General features: G+C 46.5%; 1 protein-coding gene across 1 annotated transcript in view; it reads left to right on the top strand.

Annotated features, from left to right (window-relative positions):
- The first annotated feature begins 10,170 nt into the window (after window positions 1–10,170).
- EGFLAM (EGF like, fibronectin type III and laminin G domains) overlaps window positions 10,171–26,634 on the top strand; it is a 129,081-nt gene continuing 112,617 nt past the window's right edge. The window contains exon 1 of the mRNA XM_016223949.2: window positions 10,171–10,425. Coding sequence (XP_016079435.2) covers window positions 10,329–10,425 — 97 coding nt within the window. The 5' untranslated portion in view covers window positions 10,171–10,328. The remainder of the gene's footprint in view (window positions 10,426–26,634) is intronic.

Below are 26,634 nucleotides of genomic sequence, written 5' to 3'. Positions count from 1 at the left end.
CTTCTCCCACCCGTCCCCTGCTCGCATAGACCTTCCGATCTGGATAAACAGCTGAGAGTGCTTGTTTAGTCATGGATCTGACACATTAGACAGACAGGCGGGTGCTCTAAGGATTTTAAAAGTTGTCAGTTCCTTAAACATCCCAATAGGTAACCTTAGTGATAACTTGCTATTCAAGTTGACTCTTCAGACTAAGCATGTATTGTAGGACGCGAGGATGTGTTTTGGGGACCTGGAAAGGTACAGAGAATTCTTTACTGGCTTACATTTTTATTTCAACAATGCTTTGTCTTTATATTTCAATATGCATAAATTAAAATTAAAGCTAACACTTTAGCTTGAGTGTCAATTCTACTCTCAATGAAAACATCTGGAAAAGTCTCCCTGAAGTGACTACTTTCCTAAGATTTTTTAAGATCATGAAAAAAACCATCTTCCAAATGGATCTTTTGCATAAATTCTGATTTCTTAAAAAGAAAGACATGCTTGTGAGAGCCACCAATTTGAACTGGCAATTTTGTTTATCTGCTTGACTTGTCATTAAAATGCTGAATAGTTGAAGTTTGAAACTGTGTTATCAAACTTGTTAGCGAGCCCTGTGTACTTCTTGGAACAGAGGCGAGAATGTTCCTCCTGGTCTCTGCCTCTTCCTCTTCTGTTCTTTTCTCTACTCCCAATTTGTTTCCTTGACTTCTGGGCTGCTTCTTTGTCCTGATTCCCCTCCATGTAGTTCTCTACTGTTTGGGTTGGGAGGCCCAGGTGTGCCTGGCATGGGTGGGGTACATGGGGCACATATATACATAACACACTTGAGGATGCATCCAAAGTAAAGTCACTGCATTGGTCCAGTCCGCTCTTCACCCCAGCAAAAGGGGACAGCTTGAATTGTGTGTTGTCTTCTTTTCCCAATTAAACTCATGATCATAATAGAGCTTGGGACCAAAGAACAATTAAAGCCATCCCTGTCTGTTCACCAAATGAATACTTTCAGGACAGTCTACTATGTGCAAGTCAACATCTGTGTCCACTTCTTGGCTTTTCCCATCTGGACTCAGCAACTACTTTGGTCTGTTCCTTCAGTTCAGACACTAGAGCCATGGTGGCATTTCTCTGGGATAAGTTGTTGGGTCTGGCAGGATTGAGGAGAATGTGCCCGGGGCTGCCGTGCCCGGGGCTCCCATGCCCCAGCCCAGATGCAAGAGTGTCCAAGCTGGGAAGGACCTTGTGTTTCCTGCAGTTCAGCCCATGAAACTGATGCCAGGGAGGCCATGTGACTCACCCAGGATCATGCATCAGGGAACGTGAAAAACATGCATACTGAATCAATTAGGAGGCACTGAAGCTGAAGGAAACTATGAATGGGCGAACGTTCCCAGCAGCTGTGAGGACTCGCTGGGGTCCCACCAGCTGGAGGTGTACCCCATTTGCGTTCACTTATTTTGATGGCTCGGCCATTATTCTTTCCCGGGACCATCCCTATCTAAGTACGTCATTATCTTTTGGGAGAGATCCTTCATTGTCCCAAAATACAAGCCCCCATTTTCCATTGTTTCCAGTTCCTGTTGAAAGTGTCTAGATCAAAGCTTCATCGTTGTCCCCAAGTCTTCCTGTGCTATCCTAGACATTATCCGCTGGTGCTTCTGGGCTTTAACTCTGGGGGGGCTTAGCCTGTCTCTGTGGTAAATGCGAGTGAAGGATCAAAATAGAGCCAACGTTCAGTGAAAGCCAAGCATGTGGTGTGCACGGTGCCCTGGATTATCCCATCTGGCCACACAGCCTTCAAAGCAGGCGTTACACCCCCTTGCACAGGGAGGAAACCGAGGCCGATTCCCTCTCGCCCGTCACAGTTGATCTTCCTTTGTATCGTCGTGACTCTAAGTCATCCCCTCCTATGTTTTGGATAAGGAGAGTCCTTTGAAGCTGTCCCGCTCCTCTTCCTCCCACCAGCACTGCCATCCTGACCTGCAGACAGCTTCCCCAGCTTCAGCCTCTCCTCTCACACCCTTTCTTCTCTGGGCTGGGTAATGTGGACAGAAAAGGGGCCACGTACTAACCCGACAGGCTCAGGGGAGGCCTGCAGAGCGGGCCCTATACTCAGAGGCTGGGTGTAACCACATAGGATGGTCTGAACTTTAAAATTCCTAATGAAAAGCAGGTCGTGGCGGGTGGCCGTGTCCTAGGCCTGTGGCTTCCTTGACAGGTCAATCTTTACCTTATGTGTCTTCTTGCATCTAAGATAACATACCTTGGAAGTGTCTTAGTAATCTCCTTTTTCTGGACCCATTAGGGTCCACCCACAGAACTCCTCATGGTTATATGGTTCCCTGCTGTAAATGTTAATTATTAACTATCCTGTTCCCACCCATGTAAACGAGTATGTGTCTCTCTGTTTTACTTTTTATGTGACCCCACCGATTCCCCTGCTTTGCTCTCTCCTGCCCCCTTGATCTCCCATTGTTGGATTTCATGTGACCCTCCTGATGTCTCCGTCTCCTCCTTTGATTCTAACGTATAAAATAAGCTGCAAAACTGCCATTCTCCGGAGCATTTTCTCAATTCCTTGAGATTTTGATTCCCGGCAATTGCCATTTTGGCTCAAATAAATGCTCATAAAACTTTTTCTTAGACTGGATGTTCTTTCTTCAAGAGTACAAACGAAGACTACTACTCCCCCAGCTACTTTCTACCTCCTGGACACCTTCTGATTGGTGACACTCACCCACTAGATCACAGCTTCAAATCTTCCATTCCCCTCCGCCTTCTCACTTCCTCCCTTAAAAAGCACACAAATAAAAATATAATCAAACTCAGAAGGAAAAAACTGGCCTTTTGCTTCTTTCCACAGGTTTCCTCTTGTCATCAGAAAATCTGCATTTATTTGTAGTCACTAAATAACCCAGAAACTGAGCCAACATTCCTGTGCTTCCTACGCCACTTCCCAGCTCTAGTCTCCCCTGCCCCGCCCTTCACACTCCCCTCCCCACTTCCTCCGGCTGGCTGGCCTGGGAATGTGTGTCCTCTTTTTGTTTTTAAGTCGTGACATCTGTCTGTCCTGGGAAAAGAATAGAGCTTCTTCTGTGGAAGCCGAGATTGCGAGCCCAGGACAAGCTGGGACACCATCTTATCCAACGCCCCCATTTGATAGAAGAGAAAACTAAGGCCAAACGAGGTCGTCGATCGAATCCCCAAAGTCCCACTGACCATCAGTGACAGGGCTGGAGTGACAGTGCAGGTCCCCTGAGATTTTCCTGACATCATCTTGCTTCACAAACAGGCCTTGCGTTTGGGGCTTGCGGGCTGGCTCGGTAGAGATGCCTTTAGGGGGGCGAGCAGTTGCCCGTGGCCCCTGCGGGGCTCTGGCACTGGGTCGTGTCGTGCGCGGTCCCGGTGAGCCGGAGCTCACACAACCCGGGAGACCCCCGACACCTCCAGCAGGCTGCAGGAGCACCTACACGTCCAGGGGGATGCCAGCCCCTTGCTCTCTTGCTTGCTCATTAAACCCGGCAGCACCGGACTGAGTCCCGTCACCGGGGAGCCTGCCTCTGACGCCCCCTCCCTCTCGGCAGCGCCTGACTCAGACCCTCCATCCCTTCCTTCTCCTAAGATGTGTGGGACCCGAGACTCTTTTCTGGGCTTTTCTGTCCCCATCATTCCTCCTGTCACTCCGCCTTGATTTCCCTATATTCTTTGACAACGCATTCCTACTTTTTAACCCAAATAAAGATATTCCTATGGTTAAAATATAAGCAGTAGAAAAGAGCACAGGGATATTTCCCCCCATTTCCCTGAGACCCCCAACCCCCTTCCTACACTCAGTTAACACCTGCGCTCCGTTCTGCATCTTGCTTTGTCCGTTTCGTTCCATGTTAGCGCAGGAAGCGCCACGTCCATTATTTTTAGATTGCTGGGTTGTGCTCCATTATATTCCATGATGCGTTTTCCCAGTTTCTCCCTGGTGATGGAGATGATTCTTGCTTCCGGGGTGTTGCTGTTACAAACGACCCATATCCCACATTCTGATCCCCGAGCACCACAATTCCCCTCCCAAAGCACAATCAGACTCCTGTGTTCCGCCTGCTGCAGCCCCTGGTGCTGATGTCCTAAGCGACGGCTACATTAGCTAATACGTTAGTCTTTACCTCTGTGTTAACAGGCATAGTGTTAATGAGGTCTCTCTTCCTTTTCAGGAAAAATACATTCATTTCAAGAGGGATCACTTAGATAGAAGTTCTTAAAATATCTCTGTTCCATCTCTCTCCAGTGCTTTTTGGAATAGTAGGGGTCTAAGTCCTAAACAAGTCATACTGTCAACCCATGGCAAGTATCTTAGAAATTTGAAGAAAACGGAGAGACCAGTAAGTGAGATATTTTGGAGCAGATGGGCTTTGTTTATGTTCTGAAATCCATAGTTCAGGTTGGCTCTGTACATGGCTTACACCAGGTGAGAAGTGCAGTCACAGCTTTAGCCTTGACCGTCAGCTGGGCTGATTCTCGCAGGAAAAGGTGGAGTCCAGAGCCACATCCTGGAACTCACACCTCCTCCCTGTGGAGATGCAGCCGCCCCTCCAGGGGGGAGAGTCCAGTAAAAAAGGCTCTGAGCACTACCCCACATCATACGCAGAAATCTACTGCTGACCTAAATATGAAAGGTAACCAATAACTCCTTCAGAAAAAAACACAGGCTAATATCTTTGTGACCTTGGGCTAAATGTTTTGCACAAGACATAAAAAAATGCTAGACATTAATGAAAAAAATTGATCGACTGTACTATATTAAAACTATGGCTGTTGTTCAATAAAAGCCATCATTAAGAAAGTTAAGGGCAAGACAGAAGGGGAAAAATATTTTTTATTTGTTTTTCCCCCCTTTTTATTGAATTTATTGGAGTGACACTGGTTAACAAAAAATATTTTCAATATAAATATCCACCAAAACCAAAAAGACTCCTATCACTTGTATCCAGAATATATAAAGAACTTCCACAAGCCAATAAGAAATAGGCAGATAATCCAATAGAAAAATGGGCAAAAGACATGAACAGGCACTTCACAAAATAGGATATATAATAACCAATAAACAAGTGAAAAAGTCCTCGACTTCATTAGTTATCAAAGAAACACAAATTAAAACTACATGATATTGCTGCACACTCACCAAAATGACTAAAATGAAAAAGACAAACAGTATCAATGCTGGTGAGATTGTGGAACAACTGGAACTTTCATATGCTGCCAGTGGGGGTAGAAATTGGTAGAGCCACTTTGGAAAACTCTTTGACAGTGTCCAAATCTAAACATGTGCCTACCAGATAACCCAGTAATTCTGCTCACAGATATCCCAACAGAAATGCATACTGTGCTTACCAAAGGTACATACCACAATGATCACACAAACATTTTTAGCTGTAGCTCCAAACTAGGTAATACCCAAATGTCCATCAGCAGGAGAATGTGAACAAATCAGAATATATATACATAACAGAGTATTATACAACAATGAAAAATAAACAACTTGAAGGAAGATCGTAAACACAACATTGTGTTAAAGAGACTAGACATAAATGATTACATTACTGGACTAAACTACTGGATTCCATTTACATAAAGTTCAAAACCAGGCAAAACTAATCTAGAAGTTAGAAATTAAGAAAATGCTTTCCCGTTTGGTTGTGGGGCATGTTATGACTGGGGGAGGAATGAAAAGGCTTCTAGGGCCTAGCATGGTTCTATTTCATGATCTGGGGGCTTATCCCATGGGTTTATTTCCTTTGTGACAATCCATTGAATTATACACTTAGGATTTATATACTTTTATTTATTAAAAAGTTTACATTAAAATGAGAGGCTGGAGAATCATCAGGTTGCTCAATTTGACTATAATTCCCGGTCACTTTGAGTGAATGCTGCTAAAAATGTATAGAGAAGAAAGGACAGATTGGGGAATACCAGGTAATTTGCCCTGGTGACCAGTTCAGCTCCTGGTGAATCCTATTATGTATATAAGCAAAGTTTAAACATTTGTAAGGTTAATGGCTGTGTTTTTAATATATTATTACATAGGCTGTCATTTGTAATACAGGGCCTTTGTCTCTTGACAGGACAGCACGCTGATTGCACTGTTTCACAGAGCTTCCTTGGTTCTGCTTTGTGGAACCGTTGGCTGTGCAACCGTCTTCTTTCAATGACACTGTAGTCTTCCAACAACACTGTAGTCTTCCTGAGTGCAGAAGACACTGCTGGGTTTTCTTTCCTGTTAGTCTTTCTCTTCTCAGCACAGAGCCTTCTACATAATGGGATCAAATCTCAATGAATGTTTGTTTCATTTTGAGGGTGGGGAGTGCTTACATGTTTCGCTGATCTATTTTTATTTGTGTATTTTAATTAAAAGTGAATGGGAAGTTTGAACTCCATTAATACTTCAAAAATATATAAACATCTAGGGCAGAAACATGAAGAGGGGTGACTGGGGTTGCTGGCCATGCCCCCAGCTCTTGATCTGGTGGTGGTGGTTCAAGTCTGCTCGTACAAGTCTTTGCTGCAATGCATCAATCAGTGCGCTTATTATTTGTTTACTTTTCTTTATATGTTGTATGTCAATTATATGTAATCGACATGTATATAATATAATATGTAGTTTTAGTTTGATAAGACACTATGATGAGAGTTTGTGGAAATGGTCACGCTCATTCATTGCTCATGGGTGTATAAATTTCATACACTCTCCTTGGGAAGAAATTTGGCCAAATTATCAAAATGAAAAGGCATTTACCCTTTGGCTGAGCAATAGCTAGTCTAGAAATGTATCCTACAGTCTATTATAACATGTGCAAAGTGTTATATATTCAAGATCAATCACTACAGTGTTGTCTATAACAGTAAAACAGGAAACCATAGAAGAAAGAACAAATTGCTGTACATCACACAACAGAATATTGTTCGGCAGTTAGGAAGAGGGAGAGAGATCTGTGTTTGCTGATTTGGAAAGATCTTCAGGTTAAAAGTGTGTACAAGATGCTCCTGTTTGTGTTAAGTATATGTGTATATATTTGTTTGTTTGTTCCTAGAATATCTCTAGGAAGACACACAAAAAACTGATAACAGTGGTTGCTTCTGAGAGAGGAAGGGGTGAAAAGAAACTTAATTTGCACTGTACACTCTGCCTGGTGCACATTTAAAATTTTATATGTACATATAACCTATTCAAAAACTAAATCTAACGCTAATTTCTTTGCTGCTGTCTTTTTCTCACTCTCATTCAGGGACTTTCTAAACATTCAGTAATTGATAAGTTTGCCTTCACTTTCCTCTAACAACCTCCAAATCCATTCCATGGAGCAGAGGTCAGAGTCTTTTTCATGATATTGAGCAAAGCGTGCAGGTCAGTCTTCTGCTGGCGACCTTACTAATTGAGTTTAGGCCTCCAGTGAATTGGAACAGATTTTTAAAACTGAAATATTCAAAGCCTTCTTGCCTTCTTTAGCTCTGCTTCTCCCAGGGGCAGGAAGAGACTGAAAGGCAAGTGTTCTGTTTGTCTTTCATCAGATTTACAAGTGTCATAAACTGGATGTTAAACGGGAAGAGGGATGCATATGGACCAGCCAAGGGAAGGAACAAGTTCAGTCTGATGTGTGCCCTAGATCTGTAACAAGAAGATCTCAAGGAGCAAGTTCTTAACTCGATGGCCTGAGGATCCAGAGCTTCTGGAGGCACCAAAAGTAAAATATAACAATATCTTCAGAGGAAGTCCCACAAGGAGGAAACAAGAAGGGCCTCTGAAGAAACCAAGTCAGCTTCTAAATCGCCTATAACCACCTGCAGAGGATGGGAGGGAGGCCCAGGGCCAAGTCTGAGGAGATGGTGTGGACGAAGGTCGAAGGTATCAGCAAGGCTGGAACTCAGGCTTGCAAAATCTGCAAGGGACAATGTGTACAGGTCTTTCAAAAAGCATATTCAGAGCAAGAATGGCTTGGATTAGATGGTGCTAGTTTCTCACATAATAAAAAGAAAGCAAAATCTGTTATTCAATTATGATTTCATCCAACCCCTATATTTGACCAAGATCTAGGACAAGTAGGGTCCAGGAAGAAACTCCCACATGTCCTGTTTCTCAGTCCCCGCTGTGTCCACTCTTCCTCCACCTGTCTGTTAAGCCCGGACTCTGGAACCAGACCGCCTGGATTCCATCAGAAATCTGTCTCTTGGAGCTGCATGACTTTGGACAAGTTACTCACCTTTCAATGCTTCAGTTTCTCCATATGTCAAATGGGAATAATACTACTATCAATACCTACGTGGGATGGCTCTTATTGGGGTTATTGAGCAATTCAAAGAGGATCTGGTACATAGTAGGTGTTATATAAATGCTAGCTAGCCACGATACTCGTGGTTATTATGACTTCCAATTTCTACATCAGGGAGGGTCATTTTTTAAGTGGGAGATAGCAGAACCAACGAGGTAACACTTGCTTGGGTGTGGGTGCTGCCCTGGGTCAGATATAAGAAACCACCTTCTCATGAAAAGAGCTTCCAACCACCTCTGGGCTGGAGAGTCCAAGCCAAGGATGCTGAAGGCAGGTTCCTGTGGGTGCGGAGGCAGGGCCTAGATGACTTCTAGGGGCGCTGCTGATCCCTAGGGTCTGTGACTCCCCTGCTTGTGAGACCAGCAGCCCTGGGGCTGTCCCACCGCCTGGCTTCCAGACACGGCTTAGTCATAGCCATGGAAGTGAAAAGCACAGTCTCTCCCGACTTTCCTGCTCCAGATCCGTGTAAGAGGACAAGCTCCGGTGCCACAGCTGACTTCCAAGCGCTCCGGTTGGAGTGGACTTTATTTATGGGCAGTGGCCCACCTGGGAACGCCACCATCAGGGAATATACCCACAGCTTTGCTCACGAGCAAGACCGGGCTCAGCACACACCCCTTCTCCAGGGGGTGCGTCATTGGGGGAGATGTATCAGTCAACCTTTCTTCGCTCGGGCTCTCCAGGCCTGGGAGAACAGGCAGGGCGGGGGCGCCGCAGCCTGGCTGCGCGGGGGCGGCGCGCGGCCCCCCGGGTGGGCCACCAGCCCGGCTCCCTCCGCCGGCACGTCCCGGGCCTTGGGTCCGGCGAGGCTGCTTTCCCTCTCGGTGTTTATCCGTCTGCTCCCTCCTCGCGCGCTCGGAGCCCAGCGCGCCCGCGCGCACCGCGCCTGGCGTCCCGGGGGCTCCCCTCTCGCCGGCAAACCTGGCACAAGGCGCGTTTTACTAAGTCCTCCGGCAGCAAATCGGAAGGAGAAGGTGCCTCGATGGGCCAGGAAAGCCAGCCGGGAACTCCGACCCCGGGATCAGGGACCAGGACCCTGCGCCGGCCCCCAGCCCCGGCCGCGTCTTCTCCGTGCTCCGCGGGCCTGGAGCGCGCGTCCCGCTCCCGGACGCCAGGCGTAACCTGGAGTTTCATCTCCGCCCCCGGAGGGTCTCAAATTGCCTTCCTCCGCCGCGAGGGGACCCCACTGCCCCGCCCCGGCTTTAATCTCCACCCGGCGTTGGCTCCCGAGCCGTGGGGCAGCGGCTCTCCATCTGCGCGTCTGAAATCCCTTTATCTTCTTAGGGGACCCGGCCGGCCCCGCCCCCTCTGCCGCCGCCCGTCTCCTGTTTGCAAAGCGCAGACCCTCCGCTCCGGCTCCCTTGCCCCCAAGTGCGCTGGAGACGGGGCGGCCTTTGGAGGTGCCGGGGGAAGTCCCCAGGCTGGGTGGGGACCTCCCAGAGCCCAGCGGCCGGGGCGCGTAAAAGCAGGGGGGGGGGGGGGCGCCGCCGTATTTCAGCGCGAGGACCTCGGCCGAGGGTCCCGGACTCTCTCAGTCACACAACTCCTGCCCCGCGTCCCTAGGGGTTGAAGTTGCCCCTCCTAGTCCCCCATCTAGGTCGCCCGCCGGCGGGGAAGGGCCGAGCCGGGGTGATGGGCGGGCCGTCTGCCCTAGAGGTAGGCGCACAGTAAATTGCCTCGGGGCCGGCCCCTCTCCCTTCCACCCGACCCCCACCCGGTTGTAATTCCATCCCCGGGCGGGGCGAGCTCCCTCCCTGTGCGCCCGCCTCCCCCAATCGGCCCCCCCCCGCCCCCCCCGGAAAAGCCCTGCTGCTGGCAGCCGGCTTCACTCCCGCACAGCGACCTCCCAGCTCCTGTCCTGCCTCCTCGGACTCCTCCGTGTTTGCTGGTCCGGCACCCGCAGCCCCGCACCTCCTCACCCCGGCCAGGGGGTCCTCGGGGCCACAGCCCTACGAGTCCCCCCCCCAGGAGACGCCCTTTTCCTGTGCGCCCGGGACTTGGTGGAACTTTGCAGGCGCCCGCGGTGGAATGGATTTCATCCAGGGCGTCTTGCTCCGGCTCCTGCTCCTGGCTTCCAGCCTCCGACCAGGCACCGCGTCGCTTGGAGACGGTCTCCGAAAACCAGGTAACAGGCTCCGCACGCTGCGCCCGCGCGAGGGGCACCGCGCCCGGGGCGCCCGCGTCCTGGTCCCGGAGAGGACGCGCAGCCGTCCACGCACCGCCTCTCTCCCGTTACCAGCCGCAGTTAAACCGGGTTCCTCTCTGCCCAGGGCTGAGAAAAGATGCAATCCCCCCCCCCCCATACTCCCCCCCAGTCCCCCGCGGGCCCAGGCGGTTCCAGGGATATTTGTTTGTTAAGGGAATGATCTATTATGCAGGCTCTGCAGAGGTGGGAGGCTCTGCATCTGATCACAGAGCTGGGGCTGGGGTAGCGATCATGCTGTCTCAATTACGGAGGATTGCAACTGTGCAGTCAGACGGCTCCTCCTGTGTCTCCAAACGTCTTATTGAATTCATATTGTCCAGAGCCCAGCCATTTCCTGTGAAGTGGCTGAGGATTTGCCTGGAGTCCCCTCTGCCCATCTCTGGTCCTGCCCACGCACAGTGTAGGGATGTGGCCTCTAATGTCAGGATTCTCTTGCACTCTGAGGCCACTGTCTCAGAAAGAAGCACCCAGTGGGTTCATGCCATCTGGTTCTGAACTCCTGCCTTTTCTCTGAGATTTAAACAAAATGTATGGGTTGTAGGCTATTAGAAAGAATTGGAGAGAACTTGAAACGCAATAAATTGCATTTCCTCTAGTTACACGGGTAAAAAATCTCCCTCTATTTTGTTTACTTTGATTTGGCCTGCGTTGTGAGGTTATTGAAAGTAGAACATTCTGAGCAATAAAGCTCCAGCCATTGTTTTCCCTGAATAACGATTTTTCTTTTTCTTTGCTGACACTATATTTAGAATCCTGAAAAATCTGTTTTTTCTTAGTTTACTTTGTAAGCAAGGTTGTCTTATGGAATTAATTATATCTTACGAACAATGGAAAACAATATAACTTTATTTGAACGCAGTCTGCAAAACTTTGCAGAAAGTGCAGTTTGTCTTTGCAAGTGGCGTTTTTATAAGAAAGAGACAGACCAGGGGAAATTGATCAGAGGGCAAAGGAAATCATCTTGGCAGATTCCCATATGGCTGCTTAAATATATTTGCTCTTCAAGGATCTCTCCATTTGGCAGTGTGACTTGTTGCCTTTCAGCCCTGGGAGACACCCTCCCTCTTCAGACTGTATCTATTATCACCCGAGCCTTGCTACCTGCCTTGAAATTGAGAACATTACCATAATCTGCAGCATACTTAAATTATGAGCTATTCTATTTCCCTGTTTCCACTGTTCATTCATTTTGAAGACAATAGCAGCAGTCCAAGGTAATATTATGTTAGTTTCTTTTCCTACGTGCACACGCACACACATCTACCAGGATTTCAGTGGAGGGCTTCTGGCTAATTTTTCCTCCGTAAAGTAACCACATCATGATTAATTGCATTCTATGGGTTTATTTATTCACATAAGACCATCTAGTCACAATTTTGGACAGTGTGTACTTCTGTCTGTAGTTCTTAAACATTGTGTATGCAATGTGCTTTTAAGGATAGATTTCAATCATTTAAGCAGATTTTTTTTACAAAGCATTTTACAAAACCTTGCTGTACAAATGGCTCATAAGATTCACCATATTTCCTTTCTTATTTTTTGTAGCTCCTCTCCTAGAAATGTTTTCTACCTGGCTTATCCAGAGCCTCACTCTGCTAGTCGTGCCATGATTGTGTCATGTTGGCCTCTTTGGCTTTATTTGAAGCATGGATGGGGGCTTGATAGTGGAAACTCCACCTGTTAAACAGGTTAGCATATTAAATACATCAAATTTGAGGTAGAAGGAGTGTTTGGACTATGTTCAGCCTAGACAAATTTTTCATTACTTTATAATTCCATCCAGACACTGGCTTTCAGGTTGGAAAGCTGCTCAGATTAAAATGACAGCTATTTTATAAACTTCAGGAGGAAAAAAATTTCCTCCTGGGCTCATTTACATCCTTTGGAAAGACCAGTTTTTGATCCGGAAAATTGGTCCAGATTAAAAGCTGAATGTGCCCCACTTGGCCCTGATGTGAACAGCAACCAGCTAATTTATAATCTTCCCCAGACACCGGCAAATCCTGTTAGTATCCATATGGGAGATTCTTTGTACCTTGTTTCTTCAATAGAAATTGGCTCGTGCGCAGTGCTTTGAGTGCAGTATTGCCCCCGTGTAGGCGTGCTGGAGCAGTCTTGTTTCATTTGGTGACCCTGGCCGTCTCCTCACACTGTGAAATCTACTTTTGACAAGTCCAGCTTTGTTGGGGAAGTCTTGGATTCACAATCAACCTGAAAATTCCCCATCCCACCCGCCTCTGGTGACAAAAAATCAAGTAGCGGTTCCAATTACAAGTCTTTGGGTCCAACATAAGCACTTTCCCTGCACCCCAAGATAGCTCATCTTCTGTCACCAAGCATTAATAAAGAAACCTCTGCATTATCCGAGACCCACAAGAAATGACAGTTTTCAAGTTAAGTCAAATTAAATAATAATAACTAACACTAATTAAGTGCTTGCGACAGTGTTCTAAGAACTTGACACATATGGAAGTATTTGATCAACCCAACAGCTCTGTGAGCTGGGTACTGTTATTACCCCTGTGTAGCTGAAGATGAAATTGTGGCTTAGAGAGATTAAATATCTCACCCATGGCCACACAACTAGCAAATGGGGGAATGGGAATTCAGGCTCCGACGTTCAGGGCCAGAAACAGAGTTCCCTGCAGCTCCTGGGCAGAAGCAGTGGCCTGTCTTGGAGGGCCTCTGCCTCCTGGGCCAACAGGCGCATCTACGGGACAGAGCCAGGTGACGATTTTCCCCCTGCTGCTGAGTGCAGGGAACCTGTGAAATGCTGTTAAACATTTGCACATGGAATTATGCACAAGTTTCCAAAGGTAACAGAATGAGAATGATAGCACTAGGGAGTTCTGGAAGCTGCTGTCTACTGACATCCACGAGAATCAGGGGCAACTGTGCTGGGTGATGAAGCGCTTTCTTCCTCTTGTTGAACGGCTGGGAGCGGAGGCTTGGGAGGGGCAGAGTTCCTGCAGGTAGAAAAGGGGCTTCTGAAGATCAGCAGGACACTGTCATTTCCCCAGGTCCTCATGACATGGAAATGCCATTCATTGGATGTCCTTCATTCCTTTTCAGATTATAAATCAGAATCCTAGACCTGGAAGGAGGTACAAAGCCCTCATTTAACAGCTGGGCTCAGGGTGGTTGAGGGATTTGCCCAAGTTAACAGCAGAAGCTGAACTTGAACTCGTCCCAGACCCTCTTGATTGGTCTCTGGCACTTCTGCCTTACGCTGAGTCTCACCAAGAAGTGCAGGTGAGCCTTCCCATGTGGGGCAGGAAGAGGGGAAGGGAAATCCAGACACATCTGCGGGACCAGCACGCACCAAGCCACGCCTGCTCCCAAAGGCAGACTGGTGACTCTGGGGTTAATGAACTCTCTGGGCTGGGGGACTGCATGAGGGTCCTGCCTCCCTCCTCCTTTGCCTGACGGCCCAAGGTCAGCGGAACAAGGTCAGGTTAGGGTTCAGAATTCAAGGTTTTCCCTGGAGGACCGGGGGCTCCGCAGTCATCCTTAGGGAGATGCAGGTTTCTAACCTTTCCCTTTGTACCCTTTGCCCTCCCTCCGCATTTCTCTACATATAAAATTGGACAAAAATGATGATCCGGGGAAAGTCAGAAAGAAAAAAACCAAAGCCTGGAAGAGCAGAGATAGCTCCTGGATAATGTACCTTGTCGGTTGATGCCGGGGGAATACCTGTGTCTCTAGGTGGTTTCTGCTGCTGCTAGTGTGAGGCTGCAGGGGTCAGGGGTCAGGAGTCATCCTGTTTACTTCCCTCATCCACCCTGAATAACCTGGTTTCACAAGATACTGGTTACCTCCCAGCAGCTCTCCTCCAAGTCCCCTTCCCCTTCCCTTTCCCAAAGCATGTAACTTGGGGGATGGTCGTTCATCTCTTCTGAATGTCCCTCCATCCCCCTTTCCAACCAACCACAGAGGCCTCCAGGGATATGTGTGTGTGTGTGTGTGTGTATAATTTTATTGAGCTAGGCAGATACTGTGTTTTTTACAAATTGAAGGCAAGATCCTCCACCAGCAAAAAGGTGTCGATGAACTGAAAACTCAGATGATGGTTAGCATTTTTTAGCGACTTTTAAAAATTAAGTAATATCCATTTTTTAGATATAACGCTACTGCACACCTAATAGACTACAGTATACTGTAAACATAACTTATATATGCACTGGGGAACCAAGAAACTCCTGTGATTTGCTTTATCACAATATTCACTTTACTGTGGTCGTCTGGAACTGACCCCTCAAATCCCTGAGGTGTACCTGTCTGTACATCGCCAGCACCCGGCTACCAGGTCAGTCCAGGCGCTAAGCAGAAGTACCTTCCTCCCATCCTTCATTCCATCAGCCTTCCTGCCCTTCAGCATGTCTAATCCTTATAAAGCAGCCCTGTCCCCTCTCCCTCTCCCTCTCATCGTTTCCCCCTCCCCGCCCTTTGGCTCTTTATGAGGTAATGGCACAGAGAGGTCCAGGTCAGGGGTAAATGTAGTAAAACATGACACAGTACTTCTTTCTCAGGGTTCTTTCTCACGGAACAGTGACTTGGCCAGGAAAGAACTGAGTGGTGTTTTTTGTCTTTCTTACCCTGAACCAGGGCTTTTATAACCTTAGAATTCTTTGGGGACCAGTTGTCCATCTGCTCACGGGTTACTGTAGCTCAAATGTGGCCGAGTGACTCAGAACTAGATTTCTGGAAGACAGGGACTTGAGCATCTGAGGTGCGATGGGACCTCGGCTCCCGCAGGGTTACCCTGTGGATATTCTGTATTCTCCTGTCTCACCCACTCGGCAAGCAGGACTGTAGTTTCTCCCCACTGATTGAATGACGTAATGTCTTGATTGCAACAGGTCTTTTGAGCTGGCCAAGGCCCCTGCCGCTTGTTTTAGTCGCAGCATGTCACACTGCAGGTATTGGAAGTGCACCTGCTGTTTCAGGGCTGGGGAAAGGAAAAAGGTGAGGAGATGCTACAGAGCCTAAATGGCAGTTTGTAGGGGACACCCTCCCCAGACCCATCTTTGGTTCCATTGGTTGGGAAGCTCCTTTTTGAGGAAGGACCCCAGAGTGTGGATTCTGTCTCATGAAATGAGCTAGAAGACATTGCCACCTTGAAGAACCCCTGATCTCATGGGATGGGGAAGCTGGGTTGGGATGAAAGTCAAATCAAAGTGTTGCCAGCAGAGGGCACACTCTCCAAAACTGGCCCGAGAAGGTCTCTAACCTCAGGCCTCAGGCCTCTGACCCACGTAAATAATTCCCATGTGGGTAAGAATTCTTGGAGTGCATCCCAGGCATCTGCCTTTTTTACATGACCCTCAGGGGACTTGGTGCACGTGGGTCATAGGCCACGCTTTGAGACTTGACAAAGTAGAGTTTGGGCTCCTCCCACTGCCTCCTTCCCTCAGTACCTCTCTCCCAGGTATTCTGTGTGACACTGACAGTCTCCACTTTGTTCATCCACACCAGGGGGATTGGCAGCAACAACATGACCAGTACTGTAACCAGAACAGCCCTGGGCTTAGACTCTGCGGGTGTTCCAAAGGTTGGATTTGGGACTTGTGGCCTTCTGAAAGCTCCTGAAGGATGTCTTTTCTTAGCAGACCCTCCTCCCACTCACCCTGGCTTCCCCAACCCACTCATTGAGAGACGGCTGCACAAAAGGGGGGAACCCTGCAGCTGCATTAACAAAAAGCCATGCTCAACTTATATAACCAACCTCTCCCCGCAACTTCCCTCAGTCCACTCCACCCCCACCAGCTCGTCTCCCAGCCTCCAAGGCTGGTTTCTCCCGGCTGAGCAGGGAGGCTTGGGAGAGAGCACAGACTCTGAGATTTAACAGATTTGGGTTCAAGTGCTGACACTATTTTTAATTGGTTACTTGGTGACACAGGGCAAGCTGTATTAGTTCTGTAAGCCTTAGTTACCTCATCTGTAAAAATAAGATAGTGAAAAATCTACCATTTAAGGTCGTTAGAAGGGTGAAGTGAGGCTACACATGTACCAAGGCATTAAAAAGGGTTAGAAGCCTGAAGCTTGAAGGCAATGTGTGTGAAATGGGGACTGTTTAGACGGGGCGGGGAGGGGGCGACACGGGACCTGAATGAATGGGGGTAACTGAAGGGCTGTGTTCCAGGCATGGTGATAAACATGGGCGCTTTAGGATGTCATGCACTTCGGTCCTTTTCGATACATGTTAATGTATGATTGCTTACATGCGATTTAATTTGCACTGAGTTGTAAAATTTTTGAGATAAATTAATTGGCAAATCCAGAAGGCTCGTTGGTCAACCACATGCCTTGATTTTGGGCCTGGAGAATGTGGCTGCCAGCTGTGTGGTCTTGCTTGAATGGACTTTTTTGAGAACCAATAACCCCAAGGGTGATGGATGATTTTTGACTAGTAATTGTCTTGGGGAAGTTTTGCAGGGTGTGGAAGGGTTGGGGGTGGAAGGAGAGAATTATCCAGATTGATGTGTGACTGGGGTTGGTGAAAATCTCAATGAAGCTAGAAAGCTAAGAAAGGCTCATTGATCAGTCAGTAGGAGCAATCCATGCGCCCTGACCTGTGATGCAGAAGGATAAAGACCAGACTCAGTGGGCTCTTCCTTTTTCTATTACTGATTTTTTTTTCATTTTCTCAGCTTTAAAAAATCCCCCACTTAGGCCAGATAACCCCACCAGCTTACTTTCAGAATCAAAGGAAATAAAGCAGACCGGCGCTTTGAAAGCTGAAGTGCTTCACAAAGATAAGATATTTTTATCTAACAATAATCGTGGTAATTATTATTACCTTAGCCAAGCAGAACAGCCCGGGACACACTTGCTAAAGCTTTGATCTCATTTGCGTTTTCTCCTTTCACTCCCCTCAAGACACCGGAAGATTCTTTCCTCTGACTCTGCAAATCCCGAGCAATTTAAATCTTAACACTTGTGTTTGCTGACAAAGGCACCCAAAATCTCGAATCAGATTTAATGCCATGTTAATTCTATTTATTTTTCTTGGTGCAATAAGTTTATATTAGCCAGTTAGTGGTTTACGTTGTGCAGAAGGAGTTGCATCAGCAGGCACTTTTCTGTAACATCTGGGCAGTTGGAAACATAATACTTAAAGACAACCTGAATTTAAAGCCTTCCTTGGACAGATGGCTAATTTTATTGATCTAATCTTACACTTAGAAATAGATCCCATGGTCCTTTGCTCCTAATTCTTAGAGTGAGCGGAGAACTGAGTGAAATGGATGGTGGCTGTGAATTAGATGCCTGTCCTATTGTTTGTAATTCATTTTTTAAATACTTCCATGTAGACAGTCACCATGTGAATTACCTTAATCTCTACCCTAAGGATGCTTAATTAATACTTGAAGTAATCCAGGAGACAAAATACTGCTCTGGGGTAAGAGTTTACATCTGTTTTAATGTATTTTAATCTCTCGGTGGGTGACTGTGCTAGACCTCTGGTGAAACAATATTTCCAGTGTCACCTAGGCTCTAGTGGGGGGACCTGTTCCCTGGGGCTGGTTTGTCACTGTTTGGAGAACTTTGCAATGAAGCCCATGCTCAGAGGTGGCGGGGAAAATATTCAAAAGGATGTTATCAAAAGTCCAGGCTACAGGGTTTGTTAGTTTGCACAAATCATGTTCGAAATAACGTTTTCATCGGCGGAAGGTGGGATTAGCTGGAAAGGTGAACTTCGATCTTTACAGGGACCGAAAGTGAGAGTGCCACCAGGCCGGTGGCCGGGCTCCTTGGCAGCGGGGCTGCAGCTCCCTGCAGGACTGCGTGTCCCCCGCTTCACAAGCAGCAGGCTCAGTGGCCTGGGCCCGAGCTGGTTTGCCGGCCCTGCCGTGAGAACGCTGACATGCCCGCCTCAGCAAGATGCTTGCAACAGACGACTCCACATCTCAGGGGCTCGACACACAATGTGTTCTTCATTTACCCCAAGTCCGAAATGAACGCTCCTTCTTGGGCTGCTCTCTTGGGCTGCTCTCCTCCACGCGGTGACTTGAAGACATGAGTCACTGTCTTTAATAGCTCCACACTGTCACGTCACCATCTTTAAAATGGGGTGCCAAGGTGTTGTGGAAGGTAAGGAGAAAGAAGGCTTGTGTGAGACGTTCTTGTGTGCCAAGTCACACATGGTCACCCGTAGGCTGGGAAATGTACGTAGTTCATTGTGTGCATCGGAGGAGAGTGGCCAGATGTGATGGGGTGTCTTTGATGCAGTACTTTGGAGTCCCTAAAAGGGACAAGAGTAGAGAATGTTTGTGACTTCTTGCCCATGAGTACTTGTATATGTGGCAGAATTTGGCCTGGAATTTGCCTTCATTGTAGTGGACAGCCTGGTTGAAAAGCAGGTAGTTGCCATCTACCTTTACTGGCTGGAGGCTACTATGATTTAACAAAAGATCCCCAAAGCTAAGCAGTCAAATTGAACTAGATCAGTTTGCACTAGGGCCCAAAAATATGTATATGGTTATACGAATGTATGCTATTTGTTGCTGTATATTTCCTACATTTTACAAAAAGTAAAATTAATCCCTTTTAAAAAGTAAAATAACTACCTAGTTCGTAGACAGAGGAAGGGGGAGGGGGAGAGAGAGAAAAACGTCTATCTGTTTCTTCCTGCACTCCACCCCCCACCAGGGATGGAGCCTGAAACCTCGGCATGTGCCCTGACCTGGAAATGAACTGGCGACCTTCCAGTGCACGGGGCAACGCCCAACCAACTGAGCCACACAGCCAGGGCAGGTAGAGTGAATTTCTAAGGCACATCAATTAAAACTCATTTTTTCCCCTACAGTTCTCTAGAAGCTTTTTCTATTTGTGTCCCATAATAAAAAAGAATATTCATGGCAGAATAATTTATTCAGTGAGAGATGCATCTGAAAATATAAAAATTATTTTTTAGACACCGCAGCCTGCTTTAACGGGGGTGAAGATGGTATGGCCTGATCCCAACAAAAATAAACTGAACCACTGCCCCTTTCCAAGCACTTTCAGAGAATTGATATCTTCTAACCCTTGCCCCACGAGGAAGTCTGGAGTGACTGATTTAGCAAAGAGGAAACAGGCAGAGCGGGGACATGAACTCAGGTCATCCAGCCCCAGCCCCGTTGCCTCCCATCAATCCAGAGGTGTTCCTGCAGCTAATGGGTAGGGGCGTGATCACTGCAGCGTGCCCGGCCTAGTCCTGCAGCCAGGAGGGACCCAGCAGGGACCTTGCCAACAAGACTCGCCACCCTTCGCTGGCGGAGGCTCCATACATTTCATGGGACACTGTTTACAATGAACTGGTATTGTTTGACTCATACTCCTGGCAGGTTGGTGAATTTTACAAAATATATGATGACTGAGGAGCTCTTTGCAATTGAGAGACGGCTATAGTAGCTGAAGGATGGCTCTAGAATCCTCCCAGTGTCTTTCATAGAAAACCATTTTGGGGTCTCAGGGACCACCCAGATGACTCAGCCTGGCTTTGAAGCTTTCCATTCTACCACCATTTCACCATCTTCTTTAGAAGCAAAATATATTTATTAGAACTTCAAAGTGGCGTATTTCAATGTGGCATCATTCAAGTCTCAGGGCTTTCTGTGAGTTTCTTAAACATCTCTGTGAGGGCCTAGGAGTTCTTAATTGGTGTAGTTGAACAAGTAAACCATTAGTTTGAAAAAAGAAGCATTCCTCTGATAGCTATTTTACAGTAATTGATGGGTTTTGGTTACAACTTACACACATAACATGCATCCCTTCAACTTGGAGGAATTGTAACAAGAATCCTATAAAACAGACCTGAGTTTAAAGTTAAAATTTATGGCTGTCTGATCCCTGATAGAGCACTTAATCTCTTCACACCTTTGATTTCTCACCTGAAATATAAGGCTCATAGCACCTACCACAAGGGTTTTGAGTAATAAATAAATGAGATGATGTGATGACTGGAAATGCTCCTAGGAAAGTGCTTAAACATCTGGTACATAACGGGCAGCCCAAAGTTAGTTCATATTAATTAGGTCATTAAGAGTCATAGAGTCTATGTAATGGTAGAGATGATAGTTTTTTCATGTTCGATACAACCTCAAATATGGACAATACTGACACAAATGTATAACTGAGCTTAGGCTCCCATGAAAATGGAATTGAAAAGAATTTCATTTCTTTAATTTTATATTATAAATTCTTATATCCCCAAAGGGTGACTTTTGGTGTCTAGATCGGTCATAAAGTTCATGGCATTGATGAAAGACCTAGAGTCAGCTTAGAGCTTAATCAAAATAGCCAACGTGCTATGGACTTTGTACACAACCAAGAAGACTCAAGATCATATGTTTTTTTATAGCCACTGTGGAAGAAATAGATTTTCATGTATCAGCTATATGGCTCCTCACCCAAAAAGAGGCTATTTGCCATTAGAATAGCTGCCCTTTTTACTGTGATATTAAGAGAATAAATGTAAAATATGCTACTTCTATGATGTCCACTATCTCCCCATTTTGCTTCAACCCTACTCTGCTGGAATAGTCTTCCCCAAAGGTAGTTCTCATCTTGTCCCTCTTGTGTTTAGCATTCTTTTCTGGCTTTCTATTGCCTTCCAGACTCTAAAGCTGAGCACCCGAGGCCTGTCACATGTGGCCCCAACATACTTTTTCTGTTTTCTCCCTGGATGCACACCTGTACCCCGTCCAGCCAAGCGAGATTATTTGCCATTCCATGGACCTCCTCTTTGCTTTCCCAGTGCTGAACCTGTCCACATGTTGCCCTTCCCCCTTGGAACATCCTTCTCTCATCTCTGCCAAGAGAAATGCAATGACCCTTCAAAGCGTGACACCATTGTCCCTGTTCTGTGACACCTTCATGGACTCTCCCAGCTGGAAGCCATTTCTCCCTTCCATCCTGCCTTGTATTGCGTTATTGGTGTATCTGACCCATGCCTTCTCTCAGATTTGTAACTTTGTCAAGGAAAGTACTGTGACTTTTTCACTTATGTGTCCCCTCCATTGCCTGGCGGAGTGTCTCGCAAGCAGCCGGCCTTTCCCAGACAGCTATGGAATGGAAAATGATGACCTCCTTTGGGGAAAATATGTTTGAACACCGTGTAAAAATTCGATCCTGCTCCCAGCTCCCAAATTCGTTTTCTTCCTCCAGTACAATTTGGAAAAGGGGTCACTTCTATGTGTCAAGAGTTTTGCTTCACCTGAGCAGACACTGAAAAACCCACACTCCTGTGTGATTTTGAGAAGGAAATGGCCCAGGGAGTCTGTCTGCATCGGTATGTAATTTAAATCCTACCTCCATGCTGCCAGAGGCTTTTGGAATTGTGGGTTTTTAAGGAGCATCTGCTTGAGCCTATACTATGAAATATGTCATTTTCGATACCTGGAGAACAGGTAGAGTATAAAGTAACATGTGGAGCTGCCTCAGACCTGCTTTTTCTCATGTCTTGGAGGTTAAGAAGCAAAGCCAATACCCTTACCACTCATACATCAAAATATAGTGTGTGGGGGAGGAAGAGTTAAAACAGTCCCATGTTCAATTCCCCTCCTTCCCCCATCTGTCCTTAAAAGCAAAGAAGGAAACTGGGGCTTGAGTGGGAATGGCACTGGGTATGGTGGAGAGGGCCTGGCTGCAGGCGAGGGGATGAAGGCAGTCCATCTCTCCTAATGAGATCTGCTGTGAGGTCATGAGGAGAACAGTCCTCCAGGTCTGCAGCATTCCTCTTCGGTTTGATAGTGCTGACCCTGGCTTGCTTACAAAGATCAATTCCATAATCCCTGGAAGGTGAAGCAGCCAAAAGCTAGTGTTTGCGGAGGTTTCTGCAGTCTTTGCTACTGAAAGGACCAACATGCCTGATAAAAGGAATGTCCCTGGGTGGCCCAGTGGAAGCAACCAATTGATTGCCCCATTCACCAATTATATATATTTAGTTCTTGGAATATACTCAGCTCTAATGTGTATATATGAATAAAGTAGAGCTGAAAATGAGTTGCGTTGTACTGGCAAATAAAAAAGCTAAGTAAATGAGATGATGAAGTATTTAGGGGGAGGTGTATGGCTATCTGAACTTCACTTTGAAATACATCAAAAATAAGATTCACTGATGGATGGAGAGAGGGGTGGATTGCTAGATATATATATGGTGAAGCAGGTGTAGTGAGTGTTAAAGGCAGAATCCATATGGTGAGTACACACACGTTCACTAGAAAGCTCTTTCACTTCTCTGTGTTCGATTAATTTCACAAGAAACCGATGGATGGACAATATGAACTAAGTATTAAGAAAACAAATGAATGCAAGCCTGACCCATCAAGAGTGGGGTTCCAGCATGTCCTGCTCTGCACCCACACACTCATGGGTCTTGTGTTTTTGTCCTGTTTCTCACTCCACTCTCTGCTCCTCTCTGCCCCACTGTGCTCCGTGGGTCCCTGGTGCATCACTCAGACTGCCCTGTCCTTTGGTTTCCTTTGGGTCCCACTAAGGGGAGGCATCAGAAGGAGATCCAAGGAGAGCAGGGGAGAGAATCTGGGGTATTTCTTCCCGATTCCTCCGGCCTCTGGTACTGCGTTTCTCTAACACCACATCTCTCAGTCCTCCGCGGCTTCCAACCCTGCTGGCCCCATAGCAGTTTCTCTCTGTCTGCACATTCTGCCCGGGGCACTGGCAGCATCTCATTGGTGCTGGCCTCTGGCTGCATCAGTGTTCCTGGCTGGTCCTTGAAGCTGCTCACACCTCTGTAACTAGTCTTTTAATTGAACTCTTTTTACATTAAGTATGTCCTTTCTGTTGGGACCCTAACTGATAGCTTTGGTTCTAATGCTTTGTAATATATGGTTTATTTCTACTAACTTTCCTCCTTGGGCATAGCCATAAGGTGTTGATTTGTGTTTAGCTGGCATTCAGAACTCTCTGAGGGTCTGGTCTGATTTCGCTTCAGGATACCTGCTGTAAATTCGTGGATCAACTACAAGATCAATAGAAATCTTGATCATTTGAGGCTGAGCTTGTTCTCTGGGCCCAGATCTGCTGGCTTCTTGGATAGGAGCCCATTGAAGCTAACCTATCCATCGCTGTGTGGAGTTGAGAAATGACTGCAAGTAGTAGAAATTCTGAGAACCTAGAGGTTTCTGGAACACATGAAATGAAAGGATGATAATTTTTTATCTCTTGAGAAAGTCAAACTAACCTCTTATAACTAGCGAATTTGACCTAAAAGGAAGGACCACAGCAAGCTTGGACTTTCTCCCATTTCTATCAGGTTTGCTTCTGATTTTTAGGCTCTTGACACTTTTAGACTCTTCTGATTTCTTGGCTTGTACCTGATATTTTACTGATGAGTAGAGTTGAAAATGCTTATTTTTCTTCTTAAAAGAATTAATTAGGCTATACCCATTGTTTTTGTTTGGATTCCCCATTCACAGACTATAGGACAAAGATTTGGATGAAAATAGTTAATTTGAAATGTAAAACAAAACAACACAAAAACAAAAAACAGGAGAGTGGGGAAGTGAGACTGGGAGTGCACTGAGGAGGCAGTCCATGGTTTTCTCATCACGCAAGTTATACTGTGGATGGTCAGAGCTGAAACTCATGGAAGAATTTCTAGAAAGTGGTATAGAACACATGGCTCAGAGTTATCCTACCTGAGGGGTGAGGTGGCCTGGGTACTTCCATCAGTGCCACCCGTCACTGGAAGAAGGCTGTTGCAAGGCTGGCAGTTAATCCCCCGCACCTCCAGCCCACCAGGCTGCCAGGCAGAGTGGGTTTCTGTGTCTTCTGAGAAGACTCTTGGGCAAGAAGTTGCTGGGGTTGGTGGCTGGAAGCGGGCGGCCAGCTCTGAGGAGGTGAGGCCTGCCGGGTTACGGTGGCTCCTAACAGCTCTTAATGACTTATTAAGAGCTACACCCGTAAATGACTTATTTGGAAACTCAAGACCGAATGCCATTTCCACTGTGATAGTCAACCTCTTCCCCACAAAGGGTTTATAGATATTGTGGGGAGAAGACAAAGGATGTTTGGGTAGTCCAAATTCTGAATTCCACTTCACAGTCCCAACTTGAATCAAGATTTTTAGGAAGAAAAATTCTACATTGTAGTTCAAAATATAGGCTAGTGATCAAAGCAGTTCTCCAGTTAAAGATATATAAGAAGGGTGATTGCTAGGGTTTTAGATCTAAGAACCACCATCAACAACAACGCTCCCCTTCCCCGCAGAAGAAAGCTTTAATTGAAGCCAGTGGAAATCTCGGTCTTCATTGCTTATGGTTATGCTCTGTTGTTAGAATTTGCTTTTAGATTGTGGATCGTTATAATGAGGATGAGCCCACATTTCCATTTAAAGGCAAGCATTGTGCACTTACAACACAGTAACGCTAGCTAACGCTCATACAGTGCTTGTTATATGCCAGGCACTGGCAGTGACGGCACAGGCTCCCGAGGCTGGCGTCATGGAATCCTAGAGTTTTAGGGAAGGGGCCGTAGGGACAGCTGCCTAACCCTGTGTGGCCTAGTGAAGATGAGGCACTTGCCTAAGGTCATGCACCTGGTTAGTGCCAGAATCAGCACTAAGACCCAAGCCTTCCGACGCCCTGGCCTAGCACTCTGTCTATTAGACCCACCACCTCTATGACCACACGGTATGTCGAGACTCATACGTGCAACTTCTCTTGTCATTGACCATCTCTTTTTTCCTTTGACTTTGGTCTTGCTGTATGTTTAGAGGTAATGAACCCCTATCCCCAGCTCCTAAGACAATGCCACCCCTGGAGAAACAAATGAAGGTGGCCCAGGCCTCCTTCTCGGCCCCTCCTGGTACTTCAACCTGCAGGGTCTGTGAGAAGTGCCGTCTTCCCAGCCAGAGAGCCTCAGGTAGACGGATGGGGTGTAAAGGCCAACAAAAGAGTACAATTGTGCAGGATCAAGATCCCCACCTGGAACTGTCTCCACAGCATGCTCTTCAGGGAATCCTTCCAGGAGGCGCTCCCGAAGGGGGAAATTGAGGGGACATTTTGTCTTAAGACAGTGTCAGGGGCTTAGTTGATCACTTGGCTTGCCTCTCATTGTTGAGGATAACCCTGAGGAATTAATTCACTATGGCAGAATTCCTGAACATTTTTAAAAAGCGCAGTTACAGCCATACTTCATAAAGTGCTGCCTTGTGGAGAATTGATCCTTTAGAGCCGAGGCGAGCAAACTTCTCTGTTGAGGACCAGATAGTAAATATTTTATTTTTTGTATTTTTATTTGTTGGGTCTGTATGGCAACTGTTCAGTCCTGCCATTGTAAAGCAAAAGTAGTCTTAGGCAATATGGAAATAAATATGTGACTGTGTTTCAGTAAAACTTTATTTACAAAACAGGCCGATGGCCAAAGATTGCTGGAACCCTGTATTTATATATAAATACATTTTATTTTTAGTTAAGAGACAGCAGTATGAAATTTATTTGGCAGTGTTTGGATGTACGCAAAGCTCTTTTTTTTTTAATATGGGCCCACCGATTGGAGTCCTTGTTCACCCTTCAAGCACAAACTTAAACAGGGTACATCTGCATACAGAAGGGTGCTAGAATTTCCATTCTCATAGAGCTGCAGTAATTGTTGTTTAGGAATCACCTTTATTGAGTTATCTCAAAGCAGTAAACCTAGCCTTTACAGAAACAACTTTTTCTTATTGCATTTATATTTTATCTATTACAAAACGAAAGGTCATGGGATTAAAATAGCAACATGGAACAATACAGAAACTCTTGGTAAGCACAACACTCAGCTGGTGGGGGTGGGGGAGCCGATGCCCTGCCACCCGAACCCTTCCCAGGGCACTGGCGGCCTTTAGCCTCCAAAGCTTTGCAGAGGGGATGGAGGCTGCTGATTAATTCAGGATGTGAAAAGGTCAGCTTTCTTGTGTTCAGAGTGCTTTGGAAAGTTGTTTTGTTTTGCTTTGTTAAAACAGACCTTGCCCTCATGTTCACACTCATATTTTTACAGGTAATTTCTGCACAGTACACAAGCTTCTGCCAAACTCTGGTGAAACTGTCAACTAATTTTGCCTTGGTGGAATTCAAAGCAATGAAATTGTTTCCAGTGAGTGTCCATCCGGTTGTTCATCTGGACCTGGATGGTCCAGTTGAC

The sequence above is a fragment of the Miniopterus natalensis genome, chromosome 3, assembly GCF_054644295.1.
Source record: "Miniopterus natalensis isolate mMinNat1 chromosome 3, mMinNat1.hap1, whole genome shotgun sequence".
Taxonomy (NCBI): Eukaryota; Metazoa; Chordata; class Mammalia; order Chiroptera; family Miniopteridae; genus Miniopterus; species Miniopterus natalensis.
The sequence above is the reverse complement of the archived record's forward strand: the minus strand, read 5'-3'. Positions and strand labels throughout refer to the sequence as shown.